The sequence below is a fragment of the Rhinopithecus roxellana genome, chromosome 13 (genome assembly GCF_007565055.1).
Source record: "Rhinopithecus roxellana isolate Shanxi Qingling chromosome 13, ASM756505v1, whole genome shotgun sequence".
NCBI classification, from domain to species: domain Eukaryota; kingdom Metazoa; phylum Chordata; class Mammalia; order Primates; family Cercopithecidae; genus Rhinopithecus; species Rhinopithecus roxellana.
The window spans coordinates 132,559,022-132,587,009 of NC_044561.1; the positions used below are offsets into that span (position 1 = coordinate 132,559,022).

General features: G+C 49.6%; 2 protein-coding genes across 5 annotated transcripts; both read right to left on the bottom strand.

The window, feature by feature from the left end:
- Window positions 1–218: 218 nt before the first annotated feature.
- Window positions 219–1,435, bottom strand: LOC104659947 (keratin-associated protein 10-3-like). Of its 3 annotated transcripts, none has more exons than XM_010360121.2 (2): window positions 1,063–1,435; window positions 219–966 (listed from the first exon to the last, which is right to left on the bottom strand). In XM_010360121.2, exons 1-2 carry the CDS (start codon window positions 1,381–1,383, stop codon window positions 502–504), a joined length of 786 nt encoding a protein of 261 aa, XP_010358423.1. In that variant the 5' UTR covers window positions 1,384–1,435; the 3' UTR covers window positions 219–501. The 3 variants fall into 3 exon arrangements, with proteins under 3 accessions (XP_010358423.1, XP_030770547.1, XP_010358424.1); XM_030914687.1 differs by having other exon boundaries at window positions 450–840; window positions 1,054–1,383; XM_010360122.2 differs by having other exon boundaries at window positions 502–556; window positions 668–1,425.
- Window positions 1,436–11,954: 10,519 nt separating this feature from the next.
- On the bottom strand, window positions 11,955–27,988 carry LOC104659948 (keratin-associated protein 10-3-like). 2 transcript variants are annotated; one of them, XM_010360124.2, is made up of 2 exons: window positions 27,419–27,988; window positions 11,955–12,524 (listed from the first exon to the last, which is right to left on the bottom strand). In XM_010360124.2, the coding sequence occupies exons 1-2, from the start codon at window positions 27,977–27,979 to the stop codon at window positions 11,955–11,957; spliced, it is 1,131 nt and encodes a 376-aa protein (XP_010358426.1). In that variant the 5' UTR covers window positions 27,980–27,988. The 2 variants fall into 2 exon arrangements, with proteins under 2 accessions (XP_010358426.1, XP_030770562.1); XM_030914702.1 differs by lacking the exon at window positions 27,419–27,988 and having other exon boundaries at window positions 11,955–12,260; window positions 12,336–12,671.

Here is a 27,988-nt window from a genome sequence, read left to right on the forward strand (position 1 = left end):
GGGAGCCTGGCCTTCAGGGTTCACAGAGGCCAGCACCAGGCGCATTGTTTCCTGCCTCATCCCACGCCCCTCGGGGGTCCACAGACAGGATCAAAGGTCAACAGAGACAGAGGGGTGGAACCAGGCCTGCTGGGGGTCAGGACTCTCCCTGCAGTCAGGGGTGGCATCACTTCCCACCTCACCCTGTGCCCCCCGGTGGTCCACAGACAGGACAGAGGTTGGTATGAGACAGAGGTGGCTTTATTAGAACTCAGAGGGGCTACTGCCCAGGGTGGAACCAGGCCTGCTGGGGGTTAGTTCTGCAGAACTTGGGTCTGGGGAAGCAGCCGGGGTCCCCCATGCAGCCAGCATCTGGGAAGGACTGGGGGAGCATCCTGGTCCCTAAGACAAAGGGCCTGCCCCATATTCTGAGGGTGTCAATGCCAGAGAGGGAGGAGCTGGCTGGGACCGCTGGGAGGTCAGCCCCAGGTGGGAAGGGACTCTGGATGACATTCAGCGCCATCAGCAGCTGGACTTCTGGCCAGAGCAGAGGCTGTAGCAGGCCGGGCGGGAGCATGTGGGGCGGCAGAGGAGGGACACGCAGGAGGCCGGGTAGCAGGAGCTGGGCTGGCAGGAGGAGGCAGGGGCACAGCAGGAGGAGATGGGCACGCAGCAGGCAGACCTGCACACGGGGCGGCAGAGGAGGGACACAGAGGAGGAGGGTCTGCAGCAGGAGGTGGTGCAGTAAGCCGGCTGGCAGCTAGACTGCTGGCAGCATGACGTGGAAGCCCCAGAGCAGACAGGCACACAGCAGAGGGACTTGCAGCAGACAGGCTTGGAGCAGACAGGCACACAGGAGGACTGCTGACATGGGGAGGAGGTGCAGCAAGCTGTTTGGCAGCTAGACTGCTGGCAGCATGAAGAGGAATCCTCAGAGCAGGTGGGCACGCAGCAGATGGGCTTGCAGCAGATGGTCACGCAGCACACCTGCTGGTATGGGGAGGAGCTGCAGCAAACTGGCTGGCAGCTAGACTGCTGGCAGCATGAAGAGGAAGGCTCAGAGCAGGTGGGCACACAGCACACAGTCTTGCAGCAGACAGGCACGCAGCAGGCCTGCTGGCAGGGGGAGGAGGTGCAGCAAGCCGACTGGCAGCTAGACTGCTGGCAGCACGAGGGTGTGCAGGAGCTGGCGCAGCCTGATTGGCAGGGGCTGGGCTCACAGGCCGCCTGGCAGCAGGGGCTGGACACACAGCTCACTGGGGTGCAGACCAGGGTCAGGCAGGAGGCCGGGGTGCAGCAGCTGGGGGCACAGCACGGGGGCTCGCAGCAGCTCTCTGGGCAGTCATCCACCTGCCAGGAGTCGGTGCAGGTGCTGGAGCAGATGGACATGGTGGACGCGGCCATGCTGGGGTGGGGAGGAGGTGAGCTGGGGGAGGTGTGAGTGAGTGAGTGTGTGAGTGAGCGTGTGTCTGAGCCTGTCGGCTGCTGGGGCTTTTATATGCCCAGAGCCTGTTTTTCCCAGCAGGAGACTCAGCAACGCCCTCCCCTTCCGTGTTGGTGTTTGGAGCTGGAGGACCCTCATTATTTCTGCTTCCCTTGCCATGACTTGTCCTCACTCTGTTCCTAACACTTGGCTGGTCCTGGGCAGGGCCTGCACCCCTGGCTGAGCCTGTCCCCGGGAACACCAGGAGGGAGGGTGCAGCCTCTCTGGGGCTGACCTGGTCACTTCCACCTGGCAGGTCCCGTGACTGTGCCCGGTGTGGGACCTGGGGGATGTCCAGCCTCTGTCTGCAGGGACCTCACAGGGTGGGCTGGTGTGGCTGCAATCGGGAGAGCTAGGACGAGGTGCCTGTGCTGGGAAAATGTGCTTGAGGACAGTGCTTCCTGGTAGGCTCTGGGATTTTCTGAGATCTTGATGTCTGCCAAGGGTAGGAGGAGAGGGAGGACCTCTCTTCCCCTGAGAAGGAAACATGACATTCCAGCAAGGCCTCTGGACAGTCAAGTCATTAGGAGGCCAAGGCTTGGGGACTGGCCTTTGGGTCTGGACTGCTGTCTCCTGGAACCCTGGTCAGGTGTCCTGAGAGGGGCGGGTGCAGGTCAGGGTCTGAGGGTGGGGAGGCGCCTCCACCTTGGAGAGGCAGGTGTGGAGTGAGGGTTGTGTGGTGAGTGGCGGACACTCGGGGTTGGCAAAGCTGTCCTATGCTCAGGAGGTCACCGGGCAGGGCTGGCCCTAACCCTGGGGCGGAGACCGTCACAGGCAAGCTCCTCTGTCCCAGGGCCCGAGCCCAGTACAGCCTGAGGCTGGTTCTGACCAGGAACTACCAACATCTCCCAATGTCCTTCCAGCCTCTTCTGGATGAGAAAAGAGTTCGATGGGGACACAGTCAGTCGCACTGCCCAGACGCCTGGGAGCTTTACTGAAGACAAGAGGCTTACTCTGTGTTTGCACCTTGGCTGAAGCCACATGCCAAGAAATTGAAATGTGGTGTGAATTTGTGGTATCTGTAGGTGACATGATTGTACACCTAGGATCAGAGTGACTGTCCCGGGCCATGCTCACCAAAGGGCTAGATGAGAGACAAAGTCACTGCACCCAGCAGCCCCTACCTGTACCCCTGCCGTGACAGTGAGAAAATACAATGGGAAAGGAAGCCCATCAGCCTGGCAGACCCAAGTATAAAATGCCCAGTGGGGGGCCAGGCGCGGTGGCTCACGCCTGTAATCCCAGCACTTTCAGAGGCTGAGGCGGGTGGATCACGAGGTCAGGAGATCGAGACCATCCTGGCTAACACGGTGAAACCCCATCTCTACTGAAAATGCAAAAAATCAGCTGGGCGAGGCAGCGGGCCCCTGTAGTCTCAGCTACTTGGGAGGCTGAGGCAGGAGAATGGCGGGAACCCAGGAGGCGGAGCTTGCAGTGAGCCGAGACCATACCACTGCACTCCAGCCTGGGCGACTGAGGAAGACTCTGTCTCAAAAAAAAAAAAAAAAAAAGCCCAGTGGGCATGTTAGAGGGTCAGATGTGAACGAAAGCGTAAACCTTGACCAGAGCACCTACAACGTATGTCTCCTGGAAACCCGGCATGGCTGGGCACTGGAGAGTGGTCCACATGCCTCAGCTTAGCTCAGCATCCACGACGTTCCCATCACAGCCCCGAAGAAATCGTTGGGTATACAAATAAAGATATGAACAGCCAGAAAGTACTTGCAATCTCCATGACAGATGGAAGATGAATGTGAAAAATTTAAAGTCCTTACCACTAAAACAGAATAAGATACAAAAGAATTGAATACAAGATTAAAAATTTTAAATTTCCAATAATCCTTAATGAGATGAACAGCTAGTTGATCTCATTAATAACTAAAGTTTCTCAGATTTAAACACACACCTCCCACCTGTAAGAGCAAACAAGATTTAAAATGCTGATAGTATCCAGTACTGTGGCACTCAGGGGCTTCATCCTTAGAAACCCTTGGCAGGTGTAATTTTATTTAAACTGTGATCAACCATAATATAAAATTTACCATTTTACCCATTTTAAAGTGTGCAATTCAGTGACATTTAGTACAGCTACAATGTTGTGCAACCATCCCCACTGCCTAGTTCCAGAACACTATCTTCGCTTCAGAAGGAACCCCCATGGTATTAAGCAGCCACGCCCAGCCCCTGGCAACCACTGCTATTCTGCTTTATTCCAACCACTACTATCCTGCTTGTCTCTATATGGATTTGTCTGTTTTGCACATTTCGTATAGATAGAGTCATAGAATACGTGGTCTCTGTGTCTAGCTTCGTTCACTGAGCATGTTTTCAAGGTACACCCGTGTTGGGGTATGCTTCAGAATGCCAATTCCTTTTTATGGCTGAATCATAGTCCGTCATAATGACACCACATTTCATTTATCCGTTCATCTGCTGATGGACTTTTGGGTTCTTTTCAACTTTTGGCTACTGTGAATAGTGCTTCTATAAACATTCTTTTTTTTTTTTTTTTTTTTTTTTTTTTTTTTTTTTTTTTGAGTCGGAGTCTCACTCTGTCGCCCAGGCTGGAGTGCAGTGGCCGGATCTCAGTTCACTGCAAGCTCCGCCTCCCGGGTTCACGCCATTCTCCTGCCTCAGCCTCCCGAGTAGCTGGGACTACAGGCTCCCGCCACCTCGCCCGGCTAGTTTTTTTGTATTTTTTAGTAGAGATGGGGTTTCACTGTTAGCCAGGGTGGTCTCGATCTCCTGACCTTGTGATCCGCCCGTCTCGGCCTCCCAAAGTGCTGGGATTACCGGCTTGAGCCACCGCGCCCGGCCTTTTTTTTTTTTTTTTTTTTGGAGACAGAGTGTCCTTCTGTCACCCAGGCTGGAGTGCAGTGGCACCATCTCAGCTCACTGCCACCTCCACCTCCCGGGTTCAAGTGATTCTCCTGCCTCAGCCTCCCAAGTAGTTGGGATTACAGGTGTGTACCACCATACCTGGCTAATTTTTTATATTTTTGGTGGAGGTGGGGTTTCACCATGTTGGCCAGGCTGGTCTTGAACTCCTGACCTCAAGTGATCCTCCCACCTCGGCCTCCCGAAGTGCTGGGATTACAGACATGAGCCATCGTGCCTGGCTCTATAAACATTCCTGTACACGTTTTTGTTTGAACACCTCTTTTTAATTCTGTTGGGTATATACCTAGGAGCGGGAACTGATGAGTTGTATAGAATTCCATGTTTACATTTTGAGGACCTGTCAGACTGTTTTTCACAGCATTTGTACCATTTTATATTCTCACTAGCAATATATAAGCATTCCAGTTTCTCTTTGTCCTCGTCAACATCTGCTACCTTCTATTTGTTGGTGTATGTGTTAAATTATAACCACCTTAGTGGGTGTGAAGTATCAACAGCATGTCATTGTGCTGTGGATTTACATTTCCCTAATGACCAATAATATTGGGCTTATTTTCCTGCGTGTATTGGCCATTGGCATATCTTCCTTGGAGAAATGTCTATTTAAAGGACTTTGCCTATTAAATTGGGTTGACTTTTTGTTGTTGATTTGAAAGAGTTCTTTATATATTCTGGATGTTAGCTCCTTATCAGAATTATGATTTACAAGCATGTTCTCCCCTTGTATGGGTTGTTTTCCTCTCTTCGTAGTGTCCTTTGATGCACAAAACTTTTTAATTTTGGTGACATCCAATTTATCTATTTTTCCTTTTATTGCTTGTGCTTCTGGTGTCGTATCTAAAAAACCGTTGCCCAATATAAGGTCATGCATATTTACTCTTATGTTTCCTTCTAGGAGTTTTATGGCTTTATCTCATACATGTAGGGCTTTGATCCATTTTTAGTTAATTTGTTGGTGTGAGATATAGTGCAGCTTTATGATTTCATGTGTAGATATCCAGTTGTCCCAGCACCATTAAAACAATTAGAGACAGGGTGTTGCTCTTTTGCCCAGGCTGGAGTGCAGTGGCACAGTCATAACTCACTGCAGCCTCAAACTCCTGGACTCAAGTGATCCTCCCACCTCAGTTTCCCAGGTAGCTGGGACTGCAGGTGCACACCACCATACTTCGCTAATTAAAAAAATTTTTTTTTTAGGGACCAGGTTCTTGCTATGTTACCCAGGCTGGTCTCGAACTCTTGGCCTCAAACAATCCTCTCATCTCAACCTCCCGAGTAGTTGGGATTACAGGCATAAGCCATCATTTTATAACATTTATGTACCTAACATCAGTTACAAACATTTATGTACCTAACAATTATAAACATTTATGTACCTAACATCAGACCCCCAAAATATATCAAGCATAAATGGACAGAATTGAAGACAGAAACAGGCAATTGCAGCTCAACAATAATATTTGAAGACTTCAGTAAGTCACTTCCACTGATTAAAAAATTTTTTTTAAATAGAACTAGATCAAAGATCAATAACAAAAGAGAGAACTTGAAGAACACTATAAACAAGCTAGATCTAATATGGCCGTATATAAAACACTCAACCCAACAACAGCAGAATACACATTCTTCCCGAATACACATTCTTCTCAGTTCTCCAGATTAGACCATATGTGAGTCCAAAAAACAAGTCTCAATAAATTTAAAACTATTGAAAACCATAATGTATCTTCTCTGACCACAATGGAAATTAGAAATCAATAACAAAAGGAAAACTGGAAAATTCACAAATATGTGGCAATTAAACAACACACACTCAAACAACCAGTTGATCAAAGAAGAAATCAAAAGAGAAGTTAGAAAATACTATGGGATAAATGACGGTGATTATGTAACAACCCAAAACTTATGGGATATGGCAAAACAGTTTATGGAAGGAAATTTATAGCTATAAATGCTTATGTTAAAAAACAAGAAAGATCTCAATTCAGTAATTTAACTTCACACCTTAAGGAACCAGGAAAAGGAAGAGCAAACTAAACCCAAACCTAGAAGAAGGAAGAAAATAAAGATTATATGTAGAATAAAGGGAACAAATAAAGAAATTGAGAATAGAAAAACAATAGAATCAATGAAGCCTAAAATTAGTTTTTTGAAAGCAACAATAAAATTTACAAACATTTAACTAGACTAAGAAAAAAGAGAAGGCTCTAATTATTAAAATCAGAAATGAAAACAGGAATATCACTACCAACCTATATAAATAAAGAAGACTGTAAGAGAATATGTGAACAATTGTACACTAACACATAATATCAAAAAAATTTATTCCATTTAAGCATGCTTAGTGATATTACATACATTTGTAATGTAGATAACCTAGATGTAACGAATAAATTCCTATTAACATACAAACTACCCAAACTGACACCTTTATTAGTGTTCTTTATTTCTTTTCTTCTTTTTCTTTTTGAGATGGAGTCCCACACTGTTGCCTGGGCTGGAGTGCAGTGGCACGTTCTCGGCTCACTGCAACCTCTGCCTCCCAGGTTCAACTGATTCTCCTACCTCAGCCTCCAAAGTAGCTGGGATTACAGGTGCCCACCACCATACTTGGCACTTTTTTTTTTGCATTTTTAGTAGAGATGGAGTTTCACTATGTTGGCCAGGCTGGTCTCGAACCCCTGACCTTGCAACCTGCCTACCTCAGCCTTCCAAAGTGCTGGGATTACAGGTGTGATCCACTGTGCCCAGCCAGTTCTTTCTTTCTTTCTTTCTTTTTTTATTTTTATTTTTGAGATGGAGTCTCGCTCTGTCACCCAGGCTGGAGTGCAGTGGCTGGATCTCGGCTCACTGCAAGCTCCACCTCCTGGGTTCACGCCATTCTCCTGCCTCAGCCTCCCGAGTAGCTGGGACTACAGGCACCTGCCACCTCGCCCGGCTAGTTTTTTGCATTTTTTAGTAGAGACGGGGTTTCACCATGTTAGCCAGGATGGTCTCCATCTCCTGACCTCGTGATCCATCCATCTCGGCCTCCCAAAGTGCTGGGATTACAGGCTTGAGCCACCGTGCCCGGTCGACTCTTTATTTCTTAATATGGCTTCAAGTTACTGTCTAGTACCCTTTGGTTTTATCCTGAGCTGTCATTTTTTTGTAGGGCAGGCCTACTGGCAATGAACTCTCTCAATATTTATTTATTCAGAAGTGTCCTAATTTCTCCTTTAGTTTCGAAGAACCATTTCACTGGACATAGACTTCTTGGTGGACAGTTTTTTCTCTTTCAGCACTTTAAGTACATCATCCCATTGCCTTCTGTTCTTTACGGTTTTTTATGAGAAATTGGCTGTTAATCTTCTCTCTTCCTGCTCTCAAGATTCTTTTTTTGTCTTTGGCTTTCAATAATTTAATTTGGTATTTCTGTGTGGCTCTTTTTGAGTTTATTCTACTTGAATCTCATGGAGCTTCTTGAATGTGTAGATTCATAAGTTTCATCATATTTGGGAAGTTTTTGGCCATTATTACTTCAAATATTTAAAAAATTATTGTAGCAAAATACACATGAAATTTATCCCATTTTAAGTGTACCGTTCAGTGATATTAAACACATTCATAATGCAGTGCAGTCAGCGCCACCATCTGTCCTCATACCTTTCATCTTGGAAAACTGAAACTCTGTCCCCATCAAACACTAACTCCACATTCCTCCTCCCCCGGAGCCCCTGGCAACCACCATTTTACTTTCTGTCTCTACCATTTTTCTTCAGATATTTTTGAGTGCTCCATTCTCTCTCTGCTCTTCTTCTGACCCTGCTGTTAAGTGTGCTGTTGGTATGTTTGATGTTGTCCTACAGGCCAGTTAAACTCTATTCATTTTTTAAATTCTTTTGTTTTTGTTTGTTTTGAGATGGAGTCTCACTCTGTCATTCAGGCTGGAGTGCAGTGGCATGATCTTGGCTCACTGCAACCTCTGCTTCCCTAGTTCAAGTGATTCTCCTGCCTCAGGCTCCAGAGTAGCTGAGATTACAGGCATGAGCCACCACGCCCAGCTATTAATTAATTTATTTTATTTTTCTGTTTGCTGTTCTCAAACTCCCAACTTCAAATGATCTGCCTTCCTCAGCCTCCCGAAGTGCTGGGATTACAGGTGTGAGCCATCATGCTCGGCCTCTTTTGGTTTTTATGCCCTTCAGACTGGAGTATTTCACATGACCTGGTCTCTAATTTTTCCTTCTGTCTGCTCAAATCTGCTGTGGAACTTCTCTAGCAAAATTTTCATATCAGTTATACTTTTCAACTCCAGAAGTTCTATTTGATTCCTCAGTATAATCTCTCTCTTTATGGATATTCTCTCTTGGTTGAGATGTTGTTTTCTTCTCTTTGTTCTTTTGCCATGGTTTCCTTTAGCTCCTTGAGTATATTTAAGAGAGTTAATGGAAAGACTTTGTCTAGTAAATTCAATCCTGGGCTGCTTCAAGGACATTTTTTACTAACTGGCTTTTTTTTTTTTTTTTTTTTCTGTGAATGAACGGTACATTCTTGCTTCTTTGCATGCCTCATAATTTTTGTTGAAAACTCGACATTTAGAATATTATAATTTGATAATTCTGGATGGCAGATTCTCTCTCTTTCCTGTGGTTTGTTGTTGCTGGTTGCATGACTAGTAGTTTTTTGTTTTGTTTTTAAGTGACTTTCCTAAACTATTTTAGTAATGACTATACTCTTTGTCATGAAGGGGGTCACTATTCCATTTGCTTAGTGCTCAGATAGTAATTTGACAGAGTTTCTTAAACACCTGGAGTCAAAAGATGTTTTTTTCCCAGTCTTTGTAGCTGGGCTCTGTGTGTTGGTTCACACCCTCAGTGCTCACCTGGGCGGTTTGCAACTCTGCCTTCCCCTTCACTTCCTGTCTTCCCCTTCACTTCCTGCCTTCCCCTTCACTTCCTGCCTTCCCCTTCACTTCCTGCCTTCCCCTTCACTTCCTGCCTTCCCCTTCACTTCCTGCTTACTCAGAGCCTGCAGTTCAGCCAGAGGTGAGCACTGAGAGCTTCTCAGGTCTTTTCTGTGCCCCGTCATGGGCATGCGTGGGGGCCTTGTAGACTCCCAAGAATATGTGGAATCTTCCAACGCCCTTATTCCCCAAAGTGTCTAATTTCTCAGCTCTTCCTCCCAGGTTTTTTGGGGTGTCCATTGTTTTCCCAACAGATATTCTTTGCCCAGGTGGCAGTGACTGGTTCATTTACCTTTAAATGTTCTGACCAAGCCTCTGTGTAGCTGCTTCTCTGGCTGGAGGGAATCTGAGTTGGTAAAAGAAGGCAAGCCCTGTGTGTTAGTCCTTCTGGAAGCCGTCACTGCTGTGCTCCTCTCCTGCCTTGTTCTTTTAGATCTTTGGAGAAAAAATTATTTACCTTCACGTTTAACTTCCCCAGTGCTTGTTCCCCCTCTGCCTACCACAGGATGCCCCTACCCCCAGAACATGACTGGAAAACACCTCATCAAGGTCTCCAAGAACTCCCATTCCGAAATCCTGAATTGGTTTCTATCACTGTGAGTGTGCGTACTACGGACCCTGAAGCCCTAGGTCACTCTTCATACCACTCAGGAAGCCTGTGCAAGACACTCCTGACCTCCTCGACAGCCCTGTGGCCCCCACTTTTCCTGCACCCATCCCTGTGCAGCCTGTCTCTTCCAGCACAGTTGCCTGGCCTGCGCTCCATCCCCACCTTCCCCGTCTGGAAGCAAGCCATGCCTCCTGCGGTGGGACCAGTGAGAATTCCCATTAGGAGCCAGGCACTGGGGACAACAGGATGCCTAAACAGGAACCATTTGGTGGGTGTCTGAGGTCTCTGGACAGCGTTGTTCAGCGGGTGAAGGGGTCCATGTGAGCAGAATTTCCCTGAGGGCTGTGTCTGTCCAAATGTCCATCCTTGCAGTTTATGGACAGGGAGTGCCTGCCCCAGCCAGGCGCCACTGGGGTCTTTAAGGCACAGGTGGCCTCACTGCCACCCTCACTCCTGCCTCAAGGGCCAAAGCCAGAGACCCCTGTTATGGGCTGACTTGTGATTCCCCCGAATTCACATGTTGAAGTCCTAAGTTAAAATTAGGTCCTATGGGTGGGCCCGAATCCAATGACTGGTGTCCTCGTGAGAAGAGGAGATGAGGGCAGAGACACACACAGAGGGACAGCCCCATGAGGACACAGGGAGGAGACTGTGTCTTCAAGCCCAGGAGAGAGGCTTCGGGAACCAGCCCTGCCACACCTGGGCCTCGATTTCCAGCCCCAGGACTGTGAGGGACCCCGTGTGTGGCTCGAGCCCGCAGCCCATGGACTTTGTCACAGCAGCCTGAGCTGACACATGCAGCCCCCTCGGGTGTGGGGGTCCTTTGTGCCCACAGAGTACGGCTGAGGCCCCCAAACCCGACTGTGTTCTCCTAAGGCAAGAAGAGTGGGCAGCATTGCAGGCCCGGGTCACGGGGCAGGGGGCGCGGGTGAGGACTGGAGGGGACAGTATGGCTCTGGCCATCTGCCTGTCTCCTGTGGCAGGAGCTAAGAACCTGCCCCCAGGAGGCTCCTTCCTGCTCTCTGGTCTGGACACATTCCCACACTGTCCTGGGACTCATCTGTCATCAGCACCCTGAGACCTTCCTGTTCCCATGGGCCCTCCGCCCACCCAGCCCAGCACAGGGAGCTCTGGAGTCCACGTCTCTTTTCTCCGCTCTGCATCCCAGCAGCAAGCCCAGGGTTGGAGCAGGGGCTGTCCTGAGTGTCTGTGAGTGTGCGCAGGAGGCCAGGATGGCCAAGCTGTCTCCGAGTGGAACTCCTGAGCACTGGGACAGCTGGAGCCCAAGCCTCCACACCCACCCCCCACTGCCCTTCTCCCACCTCCCAGCACAACTGGAGCCTGCCAGCCCCTGGGACAGCTCCAACCCTTGCCGTGGGAAGGAGCTGCTTCTACCCATGGTGAGTGGGGCGTTGGCCCGAGCCATGTGGTGTCCGTGGGACTCAGTCAGTGAGCAAAGCTTTTGGGCCCCACAGGACCTGGGAGGGGAGCCGGACAGCAGAACATGCCACAAGGTGGACAAGAGCTTCCAGGTGTCACACAAGAGTCCCCCACGGTCCCCCAGCTGGAGATGTAAGGAGATCCACGGGGCCCAGCTCCCCAGAGCCAGGCCAAGCCCCACTCTGCCCCATCCCGCCCTGGGTGCGGAGAGTCAGCACAGAGTCAGCTGGAGCTGCAGAGGCTTTATTGGTGCTCAGAGGCAGAGGGTGACACTCCTGGGTGCGAGACCCGGGTCAGGAGGGCCCGTACCTGACCAGCAGAGGGTCGTGGTCTGCAGCCAGGAAGCGCCATGAGGAGCAGTCAGGGCTCGCCCGCCCCTGGGGAGGTCAGGGAGGAGCCAGTGAGCATCTCAGACCCCACCCCTGGGCTGGGTGGCTGTGGGTGGGGCTGCTCCTTCTCTATGTTGAGCTGTGCTGAGGCTGGATGGGGTGGGAGGTCAGGGGCTTCCAAGGACTGGAAGAGAGGTGAGGCCTGAGCCTGGCTAGCCCTAGGGGACATGGCCATCAGCAGCTGGACTTCTGGCCTGAGAAGAGCCTTCAGCAGGCCGGGCGGGAGCACGTGGGGTGGCAGAGGAGGGACACACAGGAGGCTCGACGGCAACAGCTGGGCTGGCAGGAGGAGGTGGGGGCACAGCAGGAGGGCACAGGCACACAGCAGATGGGCCTACACACAGGGCGGCAGAGGAGGGATACGGAGGAGGGTCTGCAGCAGGAGGTGGTGCAGCAAGCCGGCTGGCAGCTAGACTGCTGGCAGCATGGAGAGGAAGTGCCAGAGCAGACAGGCACACAGCAGATGGGTTTGCAGCAGACAGACTTGCAGCAGACGGGCACACAGCAGGATTGCTGGCAGGAGGAGGAGGTGCAGCAAATCGGCTGGCAGCTAGACTGCTGGCAACATGAAGAAGGCACACAACACACAGGTTTACAGCACATGGGCTTGCAGCAGACGGGCAAGCAGCAGGCCTGCTGACACGGGGAGGAGGTGCAGCAATCCGGCTGGCAGCTAGACTGCTGGCAGCACAAGGGTGTGCAGGAGCTGGTGCAGCCTGATTGGCAGGGATTGGGCTCACAGGCTGCCTGGCAGCAGGGGCTGGACACACAGCTCACTGGGGTGCAGACCAGGGTCAGGCAGGGAGCCGGGGCGCAGCAGCTAGGGGTACAGCAGGGGGGCTCACAGCAGCTCTCTGGGCAGTCGTCCACCTGCCAGGAGTCGGTGCAGGCGCTGGAGCAGAGGGACATGGTGGACGCGGCCATGCTGGGGTGGGGAGGAGGTGAGCTGGGGGAGGTGTGAGTGTGGGAGTGTGTGAGGTTCTTGCGGCTCTCTGGCTTTTATACCCCTCCTGGCCTTGTTGTTCCAGGGCCCACAGCCTCCCCTTCCTTGTACCTGAGAGGCAGCGTCTGTTATGATTAGGGGTGTTTGTTTGCTGGTGGTATTGCCCAGCTCCCAAATCTCCTTTCACACCTGGGCTATAGCCTGTCACATGTGGAACCTCAGGGGCAGGGGTAGGGGTGGGACTGATCCCAGCTGGCTTCTGGAGGCAAGGAGGGCTGTGGGCATCCAGCAGGTGGGATGTGGGTGGGATGTGCCTGGGGCCATCCTTGGTTGCTGGGGCATCATCCAGCACCTGCTGGGAGGTGCTGGGGCACCACCCAGCAGCCTCAGGACACGGGCTCCCTCTGCAGGAAGCCAGCCCTTAGGAATTGTTTCCCGTGGTGCAAACTCCTCCTCTAGCATGGTCCTTCCCCTGCTGCACGACACAGGACTCGCCAATTTCTAATCCCCGTGGCCTCTGTGCCTCCTGCCCTCTGTTCGTTGCCCACCTTGTCCTTTGCTTGGGAGGCAGCAGGACTGTTCCAGGGCCAGGATCGTGGGCTCAGCCTGCTCCTTGTTCAGACACAATGACAGCATCCTGGGCTGTGGTTTTGGGTTCTGAACCTGTGAAGTGGCTGTGCTAGGTAGCAGGCGACCGCCAGCCTCACCACTGCTGGAGCCATCTCCTCTGTGTGCCCGGCACTGCAAGCATCTTCTTCTCACCAGCCCTGCCCACAGGCCCCATCGCACACCCCCAGGTCAGCCACAGGCAACTCTCAAGGCAGCACAATATTTGATGATGAATTGTTGTCACCACAGGGTATCATGAAGTCCCGAGCTTCTCGCCTTCTTAAATGGCCCTGATCACTTTCCAGGAACACTGCTACCCACCAGCTAATTATAATATTGATTGTGATTTCATATTTTTATTTAAAAATTCAAGTACACATATGCATAGTCCATTGTAAAATAAGACATATTACACGATGTTGAGTAGAATGTCTTTGTTGCTCTGAATCTGGCAAAGCTGGAAACGACCTCTCATTCTAAAAATAATGCTAACCTTCCGGGTCAGACCTGTCCCCACAGGGCTTCTTTCTAAAATAAGACAGAAGTTGACCAGCTATGGCCAGCGGCCACACCCCACCAGGGCTGCCCAGGTTGTAAGAAGCAGGCTGTGGAGACAGGGGTGGCTCTTCAGTCTTATGCAAAGTGTGATGTCCCAGGGAGAGAGTCCTCCAACTCTTGTCCCTCGGGGCATCTCCTCTTTGAAGTGGGTCCTCACTGAAGAGGCAGAAGCAGCCGGTAGAAGCACAGGATCACTGGAGCAGCCGGAGAGAAGGTGCAGCAGTGGCCAGTGAGCACCACAGTGGTGGCCCTGAACATTCCTTTCCCCGTCCCCATCACTGGAGGAGTTAGAGCCCGAAACAGGGAGAAGGGGAGCAAGGAAGGAGAGGCCATGCCCCTCCCCACGGCCTTCCCCGAGGCCCACTCAGACGTGCGTGTGGGAAAGCTGGGGATAGGACTGGGTTTCAGATGGGAAAGAAAAGTTTGAACTGGTCCATTTGGGGCTGTGGATTTGGTTCTGCTCTTAAAGGCTATAATAGCTTTATGATGCGCTTCAATCATCGATAGGTCAAGTCCCATTATCAACATTTCTTTTTGTAAAAACAGATTTCTTTTTTGTAGAGACCAGGGTCTTGCTATGTTGCCCAACTGGTCTTGAACTCCTCGGCTTAAGTGATCCTCCTGCCTCGGCCTCCCAAATTGCTGAAACTACAGGCATGAGCCACCATCCCTGGCCCATCATCAGTATTTCTGTGCCAAGTCTCCTAACTTTTCTTGCTCATTTTCTTTGCTGTCCTCAGCTCCCATTATTCAAAGATAAGTTTCATGTGGGCAGGAAGTGTGTTTATCTTGTTCACCACTCAATCTCTGAGGGCCTAAAATAATGCCTGGAATAGGGAAGATCCTTCATAAAAATGGGCTGAAATAATAAATGTTTTTGGAGAAACTATTGAAGAGTAATTCTGAGCTCTGAGAATGATTCCACTGTGCCACGTTTTTCTTACACTGTATAAAACTCTCTGTCAAGTTCTGTTTTTGTGTGTGGGGAATTGGCTTACATCAGACTGGCCATCTAGCTGAGAAAAATTAGGAAACCTGGTTTAACAAACAAAATCTGTATTTGAGGGCACCAGGAGGCACCAAGACAGCTGAGACTTGAGTGAGTGAATCACCATTAGAGGGAAAGTGCACCGAAGTGAGCCCAATATTTCTTGTGGATTTTCTTATTGAGGCATTTACTGATTCACAGACCACAGCCGTGAGGCTGAGGCTGAGCACAGCTTTGAGTGGGTCTCATGCAACTGGAAGACAAAAACACAGAGTTCAGGACCTGAGAAGGGGGAGGGATTCTGGTAAAACAACAACAACAAAAACAGACTTTCAGTTGGAAATAGTGAATATAAGTGAAAGATTACTCCCTGGGATGAAGGAAAAACCAGAAAGAAGAATGAAGCCCACCTTTAAATCAGCTCATATTCAACTCATGTAATTTGTCCGTAGCCTAACTGCCTCCCAGAAACTAAAGTGATCTCTTCTGGAGACAGCAGCATCAACAGAGGCTCAAATCATCTCAGAAATTTTCATGAAGTCCTGGATTCAGTCAAAAATTACTAGGGATACTAGAAGACAAACCAACTGACCAAAGGACCAAGAGGAAAAAACAAACAAGAGAAACAGATACATGGGGCCTTTAGTTATTAGAAGTGTCAAACTGGAATTTAAAGTAGTGCTGATTAGCTTGCTCGGGAAAACAGAGGACAAATGGAGAATTTTGGTGTCAAACTAGATTTATGAAATGGAATCAAACAGAAATTCTGGAAATGAACATAATAGCTGAAATTAAGAACGAAGTAGATTAGCTAGACAACATATTAGACAAACCTAAAGAGAAGATTAGTGAAGAAAGGGAGATGAGGAAATGTCAAGCTTGAGTACAGAGATGGGAAAGAAAAGAGGGAAATAAAGAAAGTGGAGTAATAAGCATGCCCTTATGTTGTAAATAATTATGAATATAAATGGTTGAAATCATAGAAGGAGATGAGTAAAATAAGGGTAGTAAAATATTGGAAGGTATAACAGACAAGAAGTTTAAAGTGACGAAAAACATTAACCCATAGGTGCAAAAAGCGTTTAAGAATCTTTAACAAGGTGAATACAAAGGAAACTATACTTGTGCATATTGGGGCAGAAATCCAAAGACAGAGAAAAATTTAAAAACAGCCAGGGGGGAAAAAAATACTACCTTTAAAGAAGCAATAGTAACATTTACAGATGACTTCTTAGTAGAAATGATGGAAGCCAGAGGATGATGGAATGATATATTTACTGTCTGAGAGAAAAGAAGCACCCAACTAGAATTCTACACCTGGGAAGAAGATCCTCAAAAATGAGGACAGGAAAATGACGTTCTCTGGATGCTGACAGGATGTGTCACCAGCAGGATCTGCACTAAGGAAAATAAAAAGATAATTAGGCAGAATGAAAATGATCGCAGATGGAAGCAAGAAGTCAAAAAGGAAATGAAGTGTAACAAAAGAAGGACACGTGGGGAAATCTAAATGAAAATTTACTGTATAAGATGTCTTAGAAGTTGTAAAATATTTATAGAAATAAAATACATGGCAAGAAGATCACAAAATTCAGGAGGGGGCTACATGAAGTTAAAGTGATCTTAGTACACTATACTCTCTGGGAAATAATGTAAGATCTAATTTACATTAGACTTTAAAAAGTCATAGATTCATGTTGTAATCTCCACTAGAGTAATCAAAGAATATACAACTCAGGAGGAAGGAGATGAGTGTAGTGGGTTGAATCTTGCCTCCCCAAAAGTCATATCCACCCAGAACCTTGCTGTGTGAGGCTGGTCTTGCATTGCTATAAAGAAATATTTGAGATTGGGTCATTTACAAAGAGAAAAGTTTAGTTGGCTCATGGTTCTGCAGGTTGCACAGGAAGCATGGTGCTGGCATCTGCTCAGCTTCTATGGAGGCCTCAGGGAGCTTTACTCACGGTGGAAGGTGAAGGGGGAGTGGGCATGTCACATGGCAAAAGCAGCAGCAAGAGAAAGAGAGTGGAGGATGGGAAGTGCTACACACTTAAACAACCAGATCTTGCCAGAGCTCCTTCACTACCGCAAGGACAGCAGTAAGTTATGAGGGATCCACTTCCATGGCCCAGATGGCTCCCCCCAGGCCCCACCTCCAACAGTGGAGATCACATTTCACAATGAGATTTGGCAGGGCCATAGAACCAAACCATATCACTCACAATGTGACCTTAAGTAGAAATAGGGTCTTTGCAGATGTTGTTAAAATGAGGTCATACCAGGTTATAGTGAACCTTACATCCAATGACTAGTGTCTTCATAAGAGAAAGGAGAAGGAAGTTCAAACACACACACAAAGGGGAGAAGTCATATGACAACCAAGGCAAAGACTGGCATGAGGCAGCTAGAAGCCAAGGGACGCCAGAGTTTGCTGGGAGCACCAGAAACTAGAAGGGGCAAGGACAGATTCTCCCTTGGAGCTCAGAGAAAGCATGGCTCTGTGGATACCTTCATTTCAGGTGCCTGGCCCTCAGAACTGCGAGATAATACATTTCCACCCTTATAAGTCACTTTTTTGGTGGTGTTTGCTGTGGCAACCCTAGGAACTAATACGGTGAACGGAACATGGGGGAATAACAATCTCAAAACACTAGATCCACAAACAGTAAAGCAAGGAGATAAAAGGGAGTAGATTCCTTGCATAAGCAAAAACCAAAATGATATGGGAGGTTTAAGCTCAAGCGTATCAGCAAAGCCCCACATTCTTGCCAGTCCTGCACAGCAGATGTGTTGTTACTTTAGTCAACACAGCTGTATAGAGAGAGTCACTGGGGTTTAAGTTTGCATTGTCCTGATGACTCATGATGTGGAGCGTGTTTTCATGTATTTATTTGCCATCTGTATCTGCTCTTTAGTGAAGGGTCTATTTAAGTCAATTATTATATGGCAAAATACTAAGCACCATGGGGTTCCATGCATATAACATTTTGGAAAAGGTGATAGTAAAGGGACCAAAAAAAATCTGTGGCTGCCAGGGGCTAGGATGGGGATATGAAATGACTACAAAGGGCCATGAGGGAAATTTATGGGATGATGAGAGGAGTCTCTGTATTGATTGAGTTGGTGGAGACACAACTGTCTATTTGTCAAGACACCAAATCCACACAACAGGAGAAAAAAAAAATACAAATATCCTATATTGATTAAATAACTTGAATCTAAAATTAAAAGCTTTCCTACAGAGCCAACTACAGACCCAACTACTTTCACTGCTGAATGTTCTCAAACACCTGGGAGAGAAATAATACCAGTCTTAAATTTGTCAGCTTGTTTTATTAGGCCGCCATAATTTTCCAGACCTTAGGAAGTAAGGCCTGAAGTATTGGCCTCTAGTGAGAGCAACTGAGGAATGTTATGTGCTGCCCTGGGGGTCACATGGTGACCTGGGGACATGATGGCCCTACTGAGGAGGGGCAAGTCACGGGCCAGGAAAGGAGCCTGATGAGGAAGCCACTGTCATATAGAAGCTGGAGCAGACTGATCAGCAGGGGCTGGGCCCACAGGACATTATGTAGTGATTAAAGTCCATCCATCAATAAGATATACCAATTATAAATATATACACATTTAACATCAGATCACCGATGTATATGAAACAAAAATGGACAGACTTGAAGAAAGAAATAGACAGTTCCAGTTCTACAATAAGAGTTTGAGATTTCAATAAGCCATTCCTCTAATTAAAAAAGCATAAAATAACAGAACTAAATTTTTGTTCAATAAGGAAATAGAGAACTTGAAAAATGACATAAACCTATTAGGTCTAACAGATATATGCAAAAGCACACAACCCAACCACAGCAGAAAACTCACTCTCCTCAAGTTCACATGGGACATTCTTCAGATTAGACTATACCTTAGGCCACAAAACTAGCCTCAATAATCTAAATTGACTTAAATCATACAGAGTATCTTCTCTGATTACAATGGAAAGAAACTAGAAATCAGTAACAAAAGAAAAGCTGGAATTCACAAATATGTGTAAACTAAACAGCACACTTTCAAACAACCAATTGGTCAAAGGAGAATTCAAAGAGAAGATAGAAAACTCTTGGAAAGGAAAGAAAAAGAAATCACAGTAAACCAAAACTTATGAGATGCAATGAAAGCAGTACATAGAGGGAAATTGATAGCTATGAATGCTTACATTAAAAAAATAGAAACATCTCCAATCATTAACTTTACACCTTAAGGAACTAGAAAAAGAGCAAACTGAATCCAAATTTAGCAGAAGGTAGAAAATAAAGTCCAGAGCACAGATAAATGGAATAGAAATTTTAAAAATCAATAGAGAGAATCAATAAACAAAAAAGTTGGTTCTTTGAGAAGAGCAGCAGATTTAACAAACTTCTATCTAGACTGATTAAAGGAAGACAGATTCAAATAACTAAAATCGTAAATGAAAATGGTAACATCACTACTGACCTTACATTAATAAAAATAATTATAAAGGAATACTATGAATATTTGTACCCAACAAATTAGATATCCAAGATGTAATGGAGAAACTCCTATAAACACACAAACTACCAACATGGCTGCCTTTGCTGTTGGTCTTTCTTCATTCATATTGCTTCAGGTTACTATCTACTGTCCTTTTACTTCAGCCTGAATTAGCATTTCTTGTAAGGCACAGCTTTCAGAAATGAGCTCTCTCAGGTTTGATTTACCTCAAAATGTGTTACTTCTTCACTTTTGAAGGATCACTTTGCCAGATGCAGTTGTCTTTTTGGTTATTGGGTGCTCCCTATCCCTGTGCCCAAACCCAGCATGTTAAATATGTCATCCCACTGCCTTCTGGCCTCCATGGTTTCTGATGAGAAGTCCGCTGTTAGTCTTCTGTCCCACTGCTTTCTAGATTCTCTCTTTGTTTTGACTTCTGAGAGTTTGATTATACTGTGTTTCTATGTGAATCTCTTTCAGTTAGATTGATGTGTTTCCTCAATTTTGGAAGTTTGGGCCATTATTACTTCAGCTATTTTTTCTGCTCCCACTGTCTCCCCTCCAACTGGAAATCCTGCTAAGTGTGTTGGTATGCTTGATAGTGTCCCACAGGTCTTTTCAGATTTGTTTTTTTCTTCATTCTCTCATCTGCTCCTCATTTTCTCATCTACTCCTCAGACTAGAATACTTTAATGGATCTATCTTCATGTTCACTAATTCTTATAGATGCTAAAATCTGCTGTTGAAACCATATCATGAGTTATTTATTTCAGTGATTGTACTTTCCAATTCCAGAATTTCTATTTAATTTCTTTTTCAAATTCCTCCTATCTCTTTATTGATATTCTCTATTTGGTGAGGCATTAGTCTCCTGGTTTATCTTAATTCATTGTCTGTGATTTTATTTAGTATTTTGAACATGTTTAAGAGAGTTGATTGAAAGACTTTGTCTAGTAAGTCCAATTCTGGGCTTCCTCAGGGAGATTTTCCATTGATTGCTTTTCCTCCTCATGAGTAGCTCATATTTCTTGCTGCTTTTGCATGGCACATGCCTCTGGTGAAAACTGGACAGTGACTATTACAGTGGGATATTTCTGGGTATCAGGTTCTCCTCCCTCTGAGCAGTTTGCTGTTGCTGATTGTTGTGGATTGTGGTTGTTTTTGTTTGTTTCTGTCAGTTTTAAAAATAGTTTCTTCATCATGTGTGCTCACTGTTCTGTTAGCTTAGTGCTGAGATAGTAATTTGACAGAGAGTTCCTTAAACCCCTGGAAACAAAAAGTATTTTTCTTTAGGGTTTGTAGCTGGGCTCTGTGTGTTGGTCCACACCCTCAGCACTCAGCTGGGGAGTTTGCAACTCTGCCTTCCCCTTCATTTCCTGCTTGCACCTTCACTTCCTGCTTGCTCAGCGCCTGAAGTTCAGCCAGAGGTGAGCATTGAGAGCTTCTCAGCTCTTTTCTGAGCCATTACCCCATCATAGACATGCATGGGGGCTTTCTGGACTCTTAAAAATATGTGGAATCTCCTAACTCCCTTATTCCTCAAAGCATGTCATCTCCCAGCTTTTCCTCCCAGGCATTTTGGGAGTTTTCAATGTTTTCCCAACTGATCATTTTTGACTTAGGTGTCAGTGACTTGTTCATTTACCTTTAAACGTTGTAACACACACCCTGCATATAGCTGTTCCTCTGCCTTGAAAAAGTCTGAGTTGGTGAAATAAGGCAAGCCCTGTGTGTTAGTCCTTCAGGGAGCCGCCAGATGGGTCGAAACAGACAACTGCACTGCCTTGCAAACAAGGTCCCCTCTGCTTCCCTGGCAGCAGCACCCCGCACCAGGAACTCCGGCTGCTGTCTTCCTGACTGTCACCCAGCTGGGGATGGGGGATGGGGCAAGGGGAAGTTAAAATCCACAAGGCTCTCCTATTGGGCTCTGTTGCTTTTACTTGGTTATGTGTTCCCTTGCATGCTGCAAACCTTCTACTGTTTTCCAGAGTTCAGAAAAAGTTGATTTTACCAGGTAGTGTTTGTCTGTTTTTGTTTGTGTATTAGTCCTTTTTCACACTGCTGTAAAGATACTATCCAAGATTGAGTAATGAATAAAAGAAAGAGCTTTGATTGACTCACAGTTCCACATGGCTGGGGAGGCCTCAGGAAACTTACAGTCATGGCGGAAGGCAATGGGGAAGCAAGGACCTTCTTCACATGGTGGCAGGAGAGAGAAAAAAGTGAGACCAGGAAAAACTGCTTTATAAAACTGTCAGATCTGGTGGATCACGAGGTCGGGAGACCGAGACCATCCTGGTTAACATGGTGAAACCGTCTCTACTAAAAAATACAAAAAATTAGCTGGGCGTGGTGTTGGGTGCCTGTAGTCTCAGTTACTGGGGAGGCCAAGGCAGGAGAATGGCGTGAACCTGGGAGGCAGAGCTTACAGTGAGCTGAGATCGCACCACTGCACTCCAGCCTGGGTGACAGAGCGAGACTTGTCTCAAAACAAAAACAAAAACAAAAAACACCCAAAAAACAAAAAAACTATCAGATCTGGTGAGAACTCACTCACTATCCCGAGAACAGCATGGGGGAAGCCATCTCCATGATCCAATCACCAGGTTTCTCCATCAACACCTGGGGATGACAGTTCAAGATGAGATTTGGGTGGGGACACAAAGTCCAACCAGATCTGTTTGTTTTGCCAGTTTCTGATGTTCCGTGGAGGGACAGGCCCTTACAGTTACCCACTGCACCATTCCCTCTGTCATCGGTCTTAGCAGGCAGTTTGGACACTCTTTTTGAGGGCATTTCTAAGTATCTTTATGAATTCAAAATCTGCTAACACTCCAGCTTAGAAGTGCCACTTTTAGGAATTTAGGCAAACACGTACCTGAGTGTGGAAAGGCCTATGGTGGAAACACCCACAGAAGTGTCGTTTGTAATAATTAACAACTGGAGAGACATTCAGGGCCATCCACCTGGCATTGCAGCCATCAAGTGCAGCGTGTCCGCACTTTGGAACACTGCGCACCTAGCTGAAGAAAACCATAAGATATTTTTCTTTATTAAATAGGCAAAGAAAGAATAATGTGTGCCCCTGACATTGTGATTGTATAGCTGTTAAGAAGTAAAGACTCGGGGCCTCTTGCAGGCAACCTGGTGACAGCCACACCTCGCCAGCGTCCCTTGCCTGCAGTTGCATTTCTAGGAGTCTGTTCTCAGATTGGCTCTATCCTGTTTGAAACCACATCTGGCTACATCTGGACCTGTGTGTCTGTGTGTTTCTCTTGCCCTCTGGTCTGCATGTGTCCCCACGCTGTCCCGGACTTCCTCTGCCATTGGGGCCTTCCTGTTCCCACCGCCCCTCCACCCACCCAGCCCAGCACAGGGAATTCTGGAGGCTGTGTCTCTGTTCTCTGTTCTGCATCCCAGCGGCAAGCCTGGGGCTGGAGCAGAGGGTGTCCCTGAGTGTCTGTGAACATGCACAGGAGGCCAGGATGCCCAAGCTGTCCATGAGTGGAACTCCCTGAGCATTGGGATAGCTGGAGCCCAAGTCTCCCCCCATGTCTCACCTACCAGCACAGCTGGGGCCTGCCACCTGCCAGGAGTCAGTGCAAGTGCTAGAGCAATGAACATGGTGGACGTGGCCATGCGGGGGGTGCAGAAGAGGTGAGCTGGGGGAGGAATGAGTGAGTGAGTGGGTGAGTGAGTGAGGTGCTTGGGGCTCTTGGGGTTTTAGAGACCCTCCCCATGTGTGTTTTCTGGCAGGGCTCCCCACTGCACCTTCCTTTCCTGGTTGCTTTTCCTGGTGGGTGTCTAGGCTGTGGCACGTGTTCCTCCTAGGAACTTTTAGTACAGCCTTGGGGCTGTGTTGAATTGGCTGGGCTGTTCGGCCCCAGGAGCAAAAGTCAGACAAAAAATACACCTGAGTGGGCAGGTATGGCTGGAGCAGAGGCTGAGGCTTGGGCGGACACCTGCTGCCTTAGGGCTGCTTGGTGTGGTCATACCACAGACTCTGTGCGCTGCCTGCACTGAGCCAGGCATCTGGTACACAGCTGCATTGCCATGGTGTCTCGTTCTCACTGGTGAGCGGAACTCTAGGAGCGGGTGCTGACCAGGGTCTTGCTTCCATGTACACAAAGCCAGGCTTGCCCCACTGATCTGAGAACAGGGACTGGAGGAGTTGTGGGAGGTGGAGGAGGTGGCTGTGAAGCTCTGAAAGGCACCTGGCAGGGAGGAGGAGGCAGGGCCAGGCAGCATGGTGAGGGGCTGGGGACCCCGGGTCGGGGGTTGACGGGCTCTGAAAGGTAAGAGCCCCGTGGCTGCATGCCTGTGACATTTGGGCCAGTGTCTCAGCCTCGTGTCTGTGATTGTGTAGAGGGTGGTGTGGGGTGGAGAAGGGAGATGCCCACCCCCAAGGCAATGTCCTGGCAGAGAAAAAGAATGGTAAGATCTCTCCCCACTTTAGAGACAAAAGGGCACCGTGAGAGCATCCACCTCCCCTGGGGTTTGTTCCCTGCTGTTGCGTCGTTGGAGCAGAGGTTATCCTGGCAGGGATCTGGGGCAGCTGCCTTTGCCTGCATCAAACAGATGCGGCCTTGGGCTGGAGAGCCTAAACGTGCATGCACTGACACATAGGAAGCCCCGTTGGGAGGCGCCGGCTGACACACTGCACTTTGCCCAGGCGCTGCCGACCTATCTCTGTGGAGATAGGGTGGTCTCCGTGTGGCCGCCGCTGCGGGATGTGGCTCTGCAGGGACACCCTGTTGCTCAAGCACCTCCTGACAGTGGCTTTGGCGTCCCTGGTGGCCCCGCCTGAAGCAGCTGTCTCATGGGAGTGTTTTCCTTGATGAAGACCTCACAGCAGCCTCCAGAATGCTCAGGACCTGGTCCTGGGAGGACGCTCCTGGGTTAAATGAGACGAGAACATCAGGGTCACCAGGGCAGTGCACAGACCACTCTGATTCCAGTTTGGGGGGCTTTTTGGGAAATGTGGATATGACTGTTGCATGACGCTCTGCTTCTTTTGATAACTATATATATATAGAAGTTGGCCGTCCTCAGCTGCACTCCTGGCGGGCAGGCGGGAGAAGGCTTTCACTCCCAGGAGGCTCTGCAGTGGCACCCAGGGGAAGCACCGCCATGTGGTACCACACTGAATTTCAAATGGTTCCACAAAAACCGGAATAAGTGTTTTAAAAAACAAACCTTTTATCATGGAATTAATGACATCTGGTTAATCTGGGTGGTGGGATCCCCGCTGTCATTCATTCTACGATAAAAGTTTCTTTAATCCCCCAGGTATATCTCTGGAAAATACGCTAAGAGGAAGGATCCCATCCACTTATTTAGACAAGCTGCTAAGGCGTGTCCCCAGGCCAGAGAGCGCTGCCTCGCTTGGCACCTGCGCGGCCTGGGCTTTCCCCCGCAGCCTGCGCACTGGCGCTCCCGTGTGTGTGCGGCTCCGGTGAGCGCACGGCCCTCGTTCAGGGCCTCCCCGTGGTGCGGCGCTGGCGCCATTCACCTCCGTTCCCTCGTGGATGGATATTTAGGTGGTTTCTAATTTTTCATGGTAACAAACAGTGCCGCTTTCGTACATGCGCCGGCGACTTTTCAGCACTGCAGATGGCAGGGTCCAGGAGGGCCTCTCACGTGGTAAGATATGGCCTCGCCTCTTCCCAAAGCAGTGGGGCCAATCCCCCAATTCCACAGCCAGCTGGAGCTCCTGCCTGCCACGGCCCGTGAGCGACGGGTGTGTCCAGCCTTTTCCTCCGGGACAGGTGGGGTGAGGTGCCTGGGGTTCCTGTCGGCAGGACCCTGCCTCCCAGGGGTGCCAACGTCTCGGGTTCCAGGGCCGTTTGGGCCGCTGTGTGGGAGTAGCCTGTCCATGCCTATTTCCTCCCGGGAGTTTATGCCTTTGCCTCATTGAAATCTCCTCAGTCCAGTGTCTTCTCTCACACCGTGGCTTCCTTTGTCACTGGTTTTCTGCTTTGGTCTTGTGGCGTAGAGAGGTTGCCGTCTGTTTATGGAGTTAAGTGCATCAGGGTTTTCTTGAACTCTTGCTCTGCGTGTCTCATTGGAGAAGTCTGTCATGCATTCAACTGTCTGCTGGTGATGGTCCCTGCAGCCCAACATCCCTGGGCAGGCCCGGTCAGAGGGGAGAGGGACTCGCAGGAATGTCCAGGAGTCCCGCCGCATGGCCCTACCAGGAACCGAGCCTGGAACTGGGAGGAGAGGAGGGCAGACCAGGGGCTCTGTTCCACCCTCGCCCAGGCCCTGGGATTGGTCACTCACGAATAGCAGAGGTTTCTTGGACTCCCTGTCTGTGAGGGACCCACCCACACAGCCCCCCTGGGGAGGGTGCCTGTTGTAGAGCCGGGCTCCCTCCAGCCACTGTGACTACTGGTCGTGTCTCTGGGTGCTGTCCCCACAGAGGTGATGCAAAGTGTACAACGCAGGCCAACTCAGGGCTGCCTGACATCAGTGCGGACAGCCATCCCCAGCTCAGACTGTGCGCTGGGCTTGAATGCGTGTGGAGGGGGCAGTGATGCTGGCTGCACGGATCATGAATCAGTCAAAGCAGCGAGGTGGGGACTTGGTGCTGTGCACAGAGCAAGATGGGGGAGCTGAGGTCCCCAGAAACAGACACCAAGCACCCCAACAGACACTAGAGAGGGAGCTCATGGGGTCACCAGGTGAGGGACCTACAGCGGGATGGGCAAGCCCAGCAGAACAGGGGCCATCCCTATGCGTCTGGGCAGGGTGGGAGGAGGAGAGGCCTGAGCTGGAGCCGTGTGGACCCCTGACCCAGGTCGGGGGAGCAGAGCCACAGGGCCTTGAAGAACCTGGCCAGGTCTGCCCTGGGAGAGATTAGGGACAAGCCTTGAAAATCACAAGTCACACACCTAAACGACATGCAGGACGTGCATTTCACAGGCAGGGGGCGATGGGTCTTGGGGAATGTCCCAGTCAGCAGCAAGCATTCCACCCCCATCCCATCCCTCCACCCACTCCATGATGCTTTTGTCTCCATCAAGATCCTTGGGGAATGCTGCATGTCCCTCCACCCACCCCATGATGCTTTTGTCCCCATCGAGCCCCTTGTCTCCTGTGCAGGTGCAGCACCCCTCACTCTCCCCTTGCGTTGCTGCTAAACAGGCAGAACCCTCCAGTGGGTGGCACACAGGGGTGGTGACCAGGTCCGGAGGCTACGGTGCCCGGACCCCAGACCAGCTTCCCGGCAGGTGACCCTGCAGGGTGAGCTCTCCCAGGTGGCGCAGTGGGTGGGACGGTCCTGGGACCTGGAGAGCCCCACAGCCCAGGGCACGGCAGTGAATGACCAGGCTTAGGAAGACCCGGGCATGGGGGCTGAGCCAGGACTGAGCCTTCCTGGGAGTGGCCGTGAGTCCCACCTGGTGACCTCCCTGGAGGAGTTAGGCCACTGTCCCGTGTGACTTCTAGGTTAAGTCACTCACTCCTAGAAACAGTCATGGCTGGAGGAGACCAATGTCAGCTCAAAACCGTGTGTCTCCCCCAGGAGCATAACAGGAAAAGAGAATCAGGTGACCAAGGAGAGTTTATTGGGGAGCAGAAGGAGGTGCTGACAGGTTCAAGTCGAGGCCAAGTGACCCAGGGCAGAGAAGCTGGGAGGGAGGACAGGGGACCCAGCAGGCAGGTGGGTACCTGCTGGGAGGCAGGAGCTGGGGAACAGTGACGATGGAGGCTCCTGGGAGTAAGGAGGGGGAGGTCACCTCAGCACAAGGGAGACACGGGGACCCCGTCTCAGGTAGGGGCAGCCACCTAACCCAGGTCAGGACCTGAGCCGGCTGGCCCTAGTGGATGTGCCCATCAGCAGCTAGACTCCTGGCCTGAGAAGAGGGCTCAGCAGGCCGGGCAGGAGCATGCAGGGTGGCAGAGGAGGGACATGCAGGAGTCTGGGTGGCAGCAGCTGGGCTGGCAGGAGGAGGCAGGGGCACAGCAGGAGGAGATGGGCACGCAGCAGGTGGACCTGCACACAGGGCGGCAGAGAAGGGACACGCAGGAGGAGGGTCTGCAGCAGGAGATGGTGCAGCAAGCTGGCTGGCAGCTAGACTTCTGGCAGCAAGAAGAGGAAGACTTAGAGCAGACGGGCACGCAGTAGATGGGCTTGCAGCAGATGGGCACACAGCAGGCCTGTTGGCATGGGGAGGAGGTGCAGCAAGCTGACTGGCAGCTAGATTGCTGGCAGCATGGGGAGGAAGCTCCAGAGCACATGGACACACAGCACACGGGCTTGCAGCAGATGGGCACACAGCACACAGGCTTGCAGCAGATGGACTTGCAGCAGACAGGCACACTGCAGGCCTGTTGGCAGGGAGAGGAGGTGCAGCAAGCCAGCTGGCAGCTAGACTGCTGGCAGCATGAGGGTGTGCAGGAGCTTGTGCAGCCTGATTGGCAGGGGCTGAGCTCACAGCTCACTGGGGCACAGACCAGGGCCAGACAGGGGGGTGGGGCACAGCAGCTAGGGGTATAGCAGCTGGAGGCACAGCAGGGGGGCTCACAGCAGCTCTCCTGGCAATTGTCCACCTGCCAGGAGGAGCCGGTACAGGTGCTGGGGGAGGAGACTCGGCTGACACAGGCCACGTCACTGGAGCAGACAGACATGGTGGATGC

Excerpts from the sequence above, each read along its gene's own strand:
- LOC104659947 (XM_010360121.2), bottom strand. The coding sequence starts at position 1,383 with ATGGCCGCGTCCACCATGTCCATCTGCTCCAGCACCTGCACCGACTCC. Across the intron at positions 967-1,062 it reads TGCCTGTCTGCTGCAAGACT|GTGTGCTGCGTGACCATCTG; the intron begins GTGTGCTGTGTG and ends CCATACCAGCAG.
- LOC104659948 (XM_010360124.2), bottom strand. The coding sequence starts at position 27,979 with ATGTCTGTCTGCTCCAGTGACGTGGCCTGTGTCAGCCGAGTCTCCTCC. Across the intron at positions 12,525-27,418 it reads GCTGCCAGAAGTCTAGCTGC|GTGAGCTGTGTGTCCAGCCC; the intron begins CAGCCAGCTTGC and ends GTCTGCACCCCA.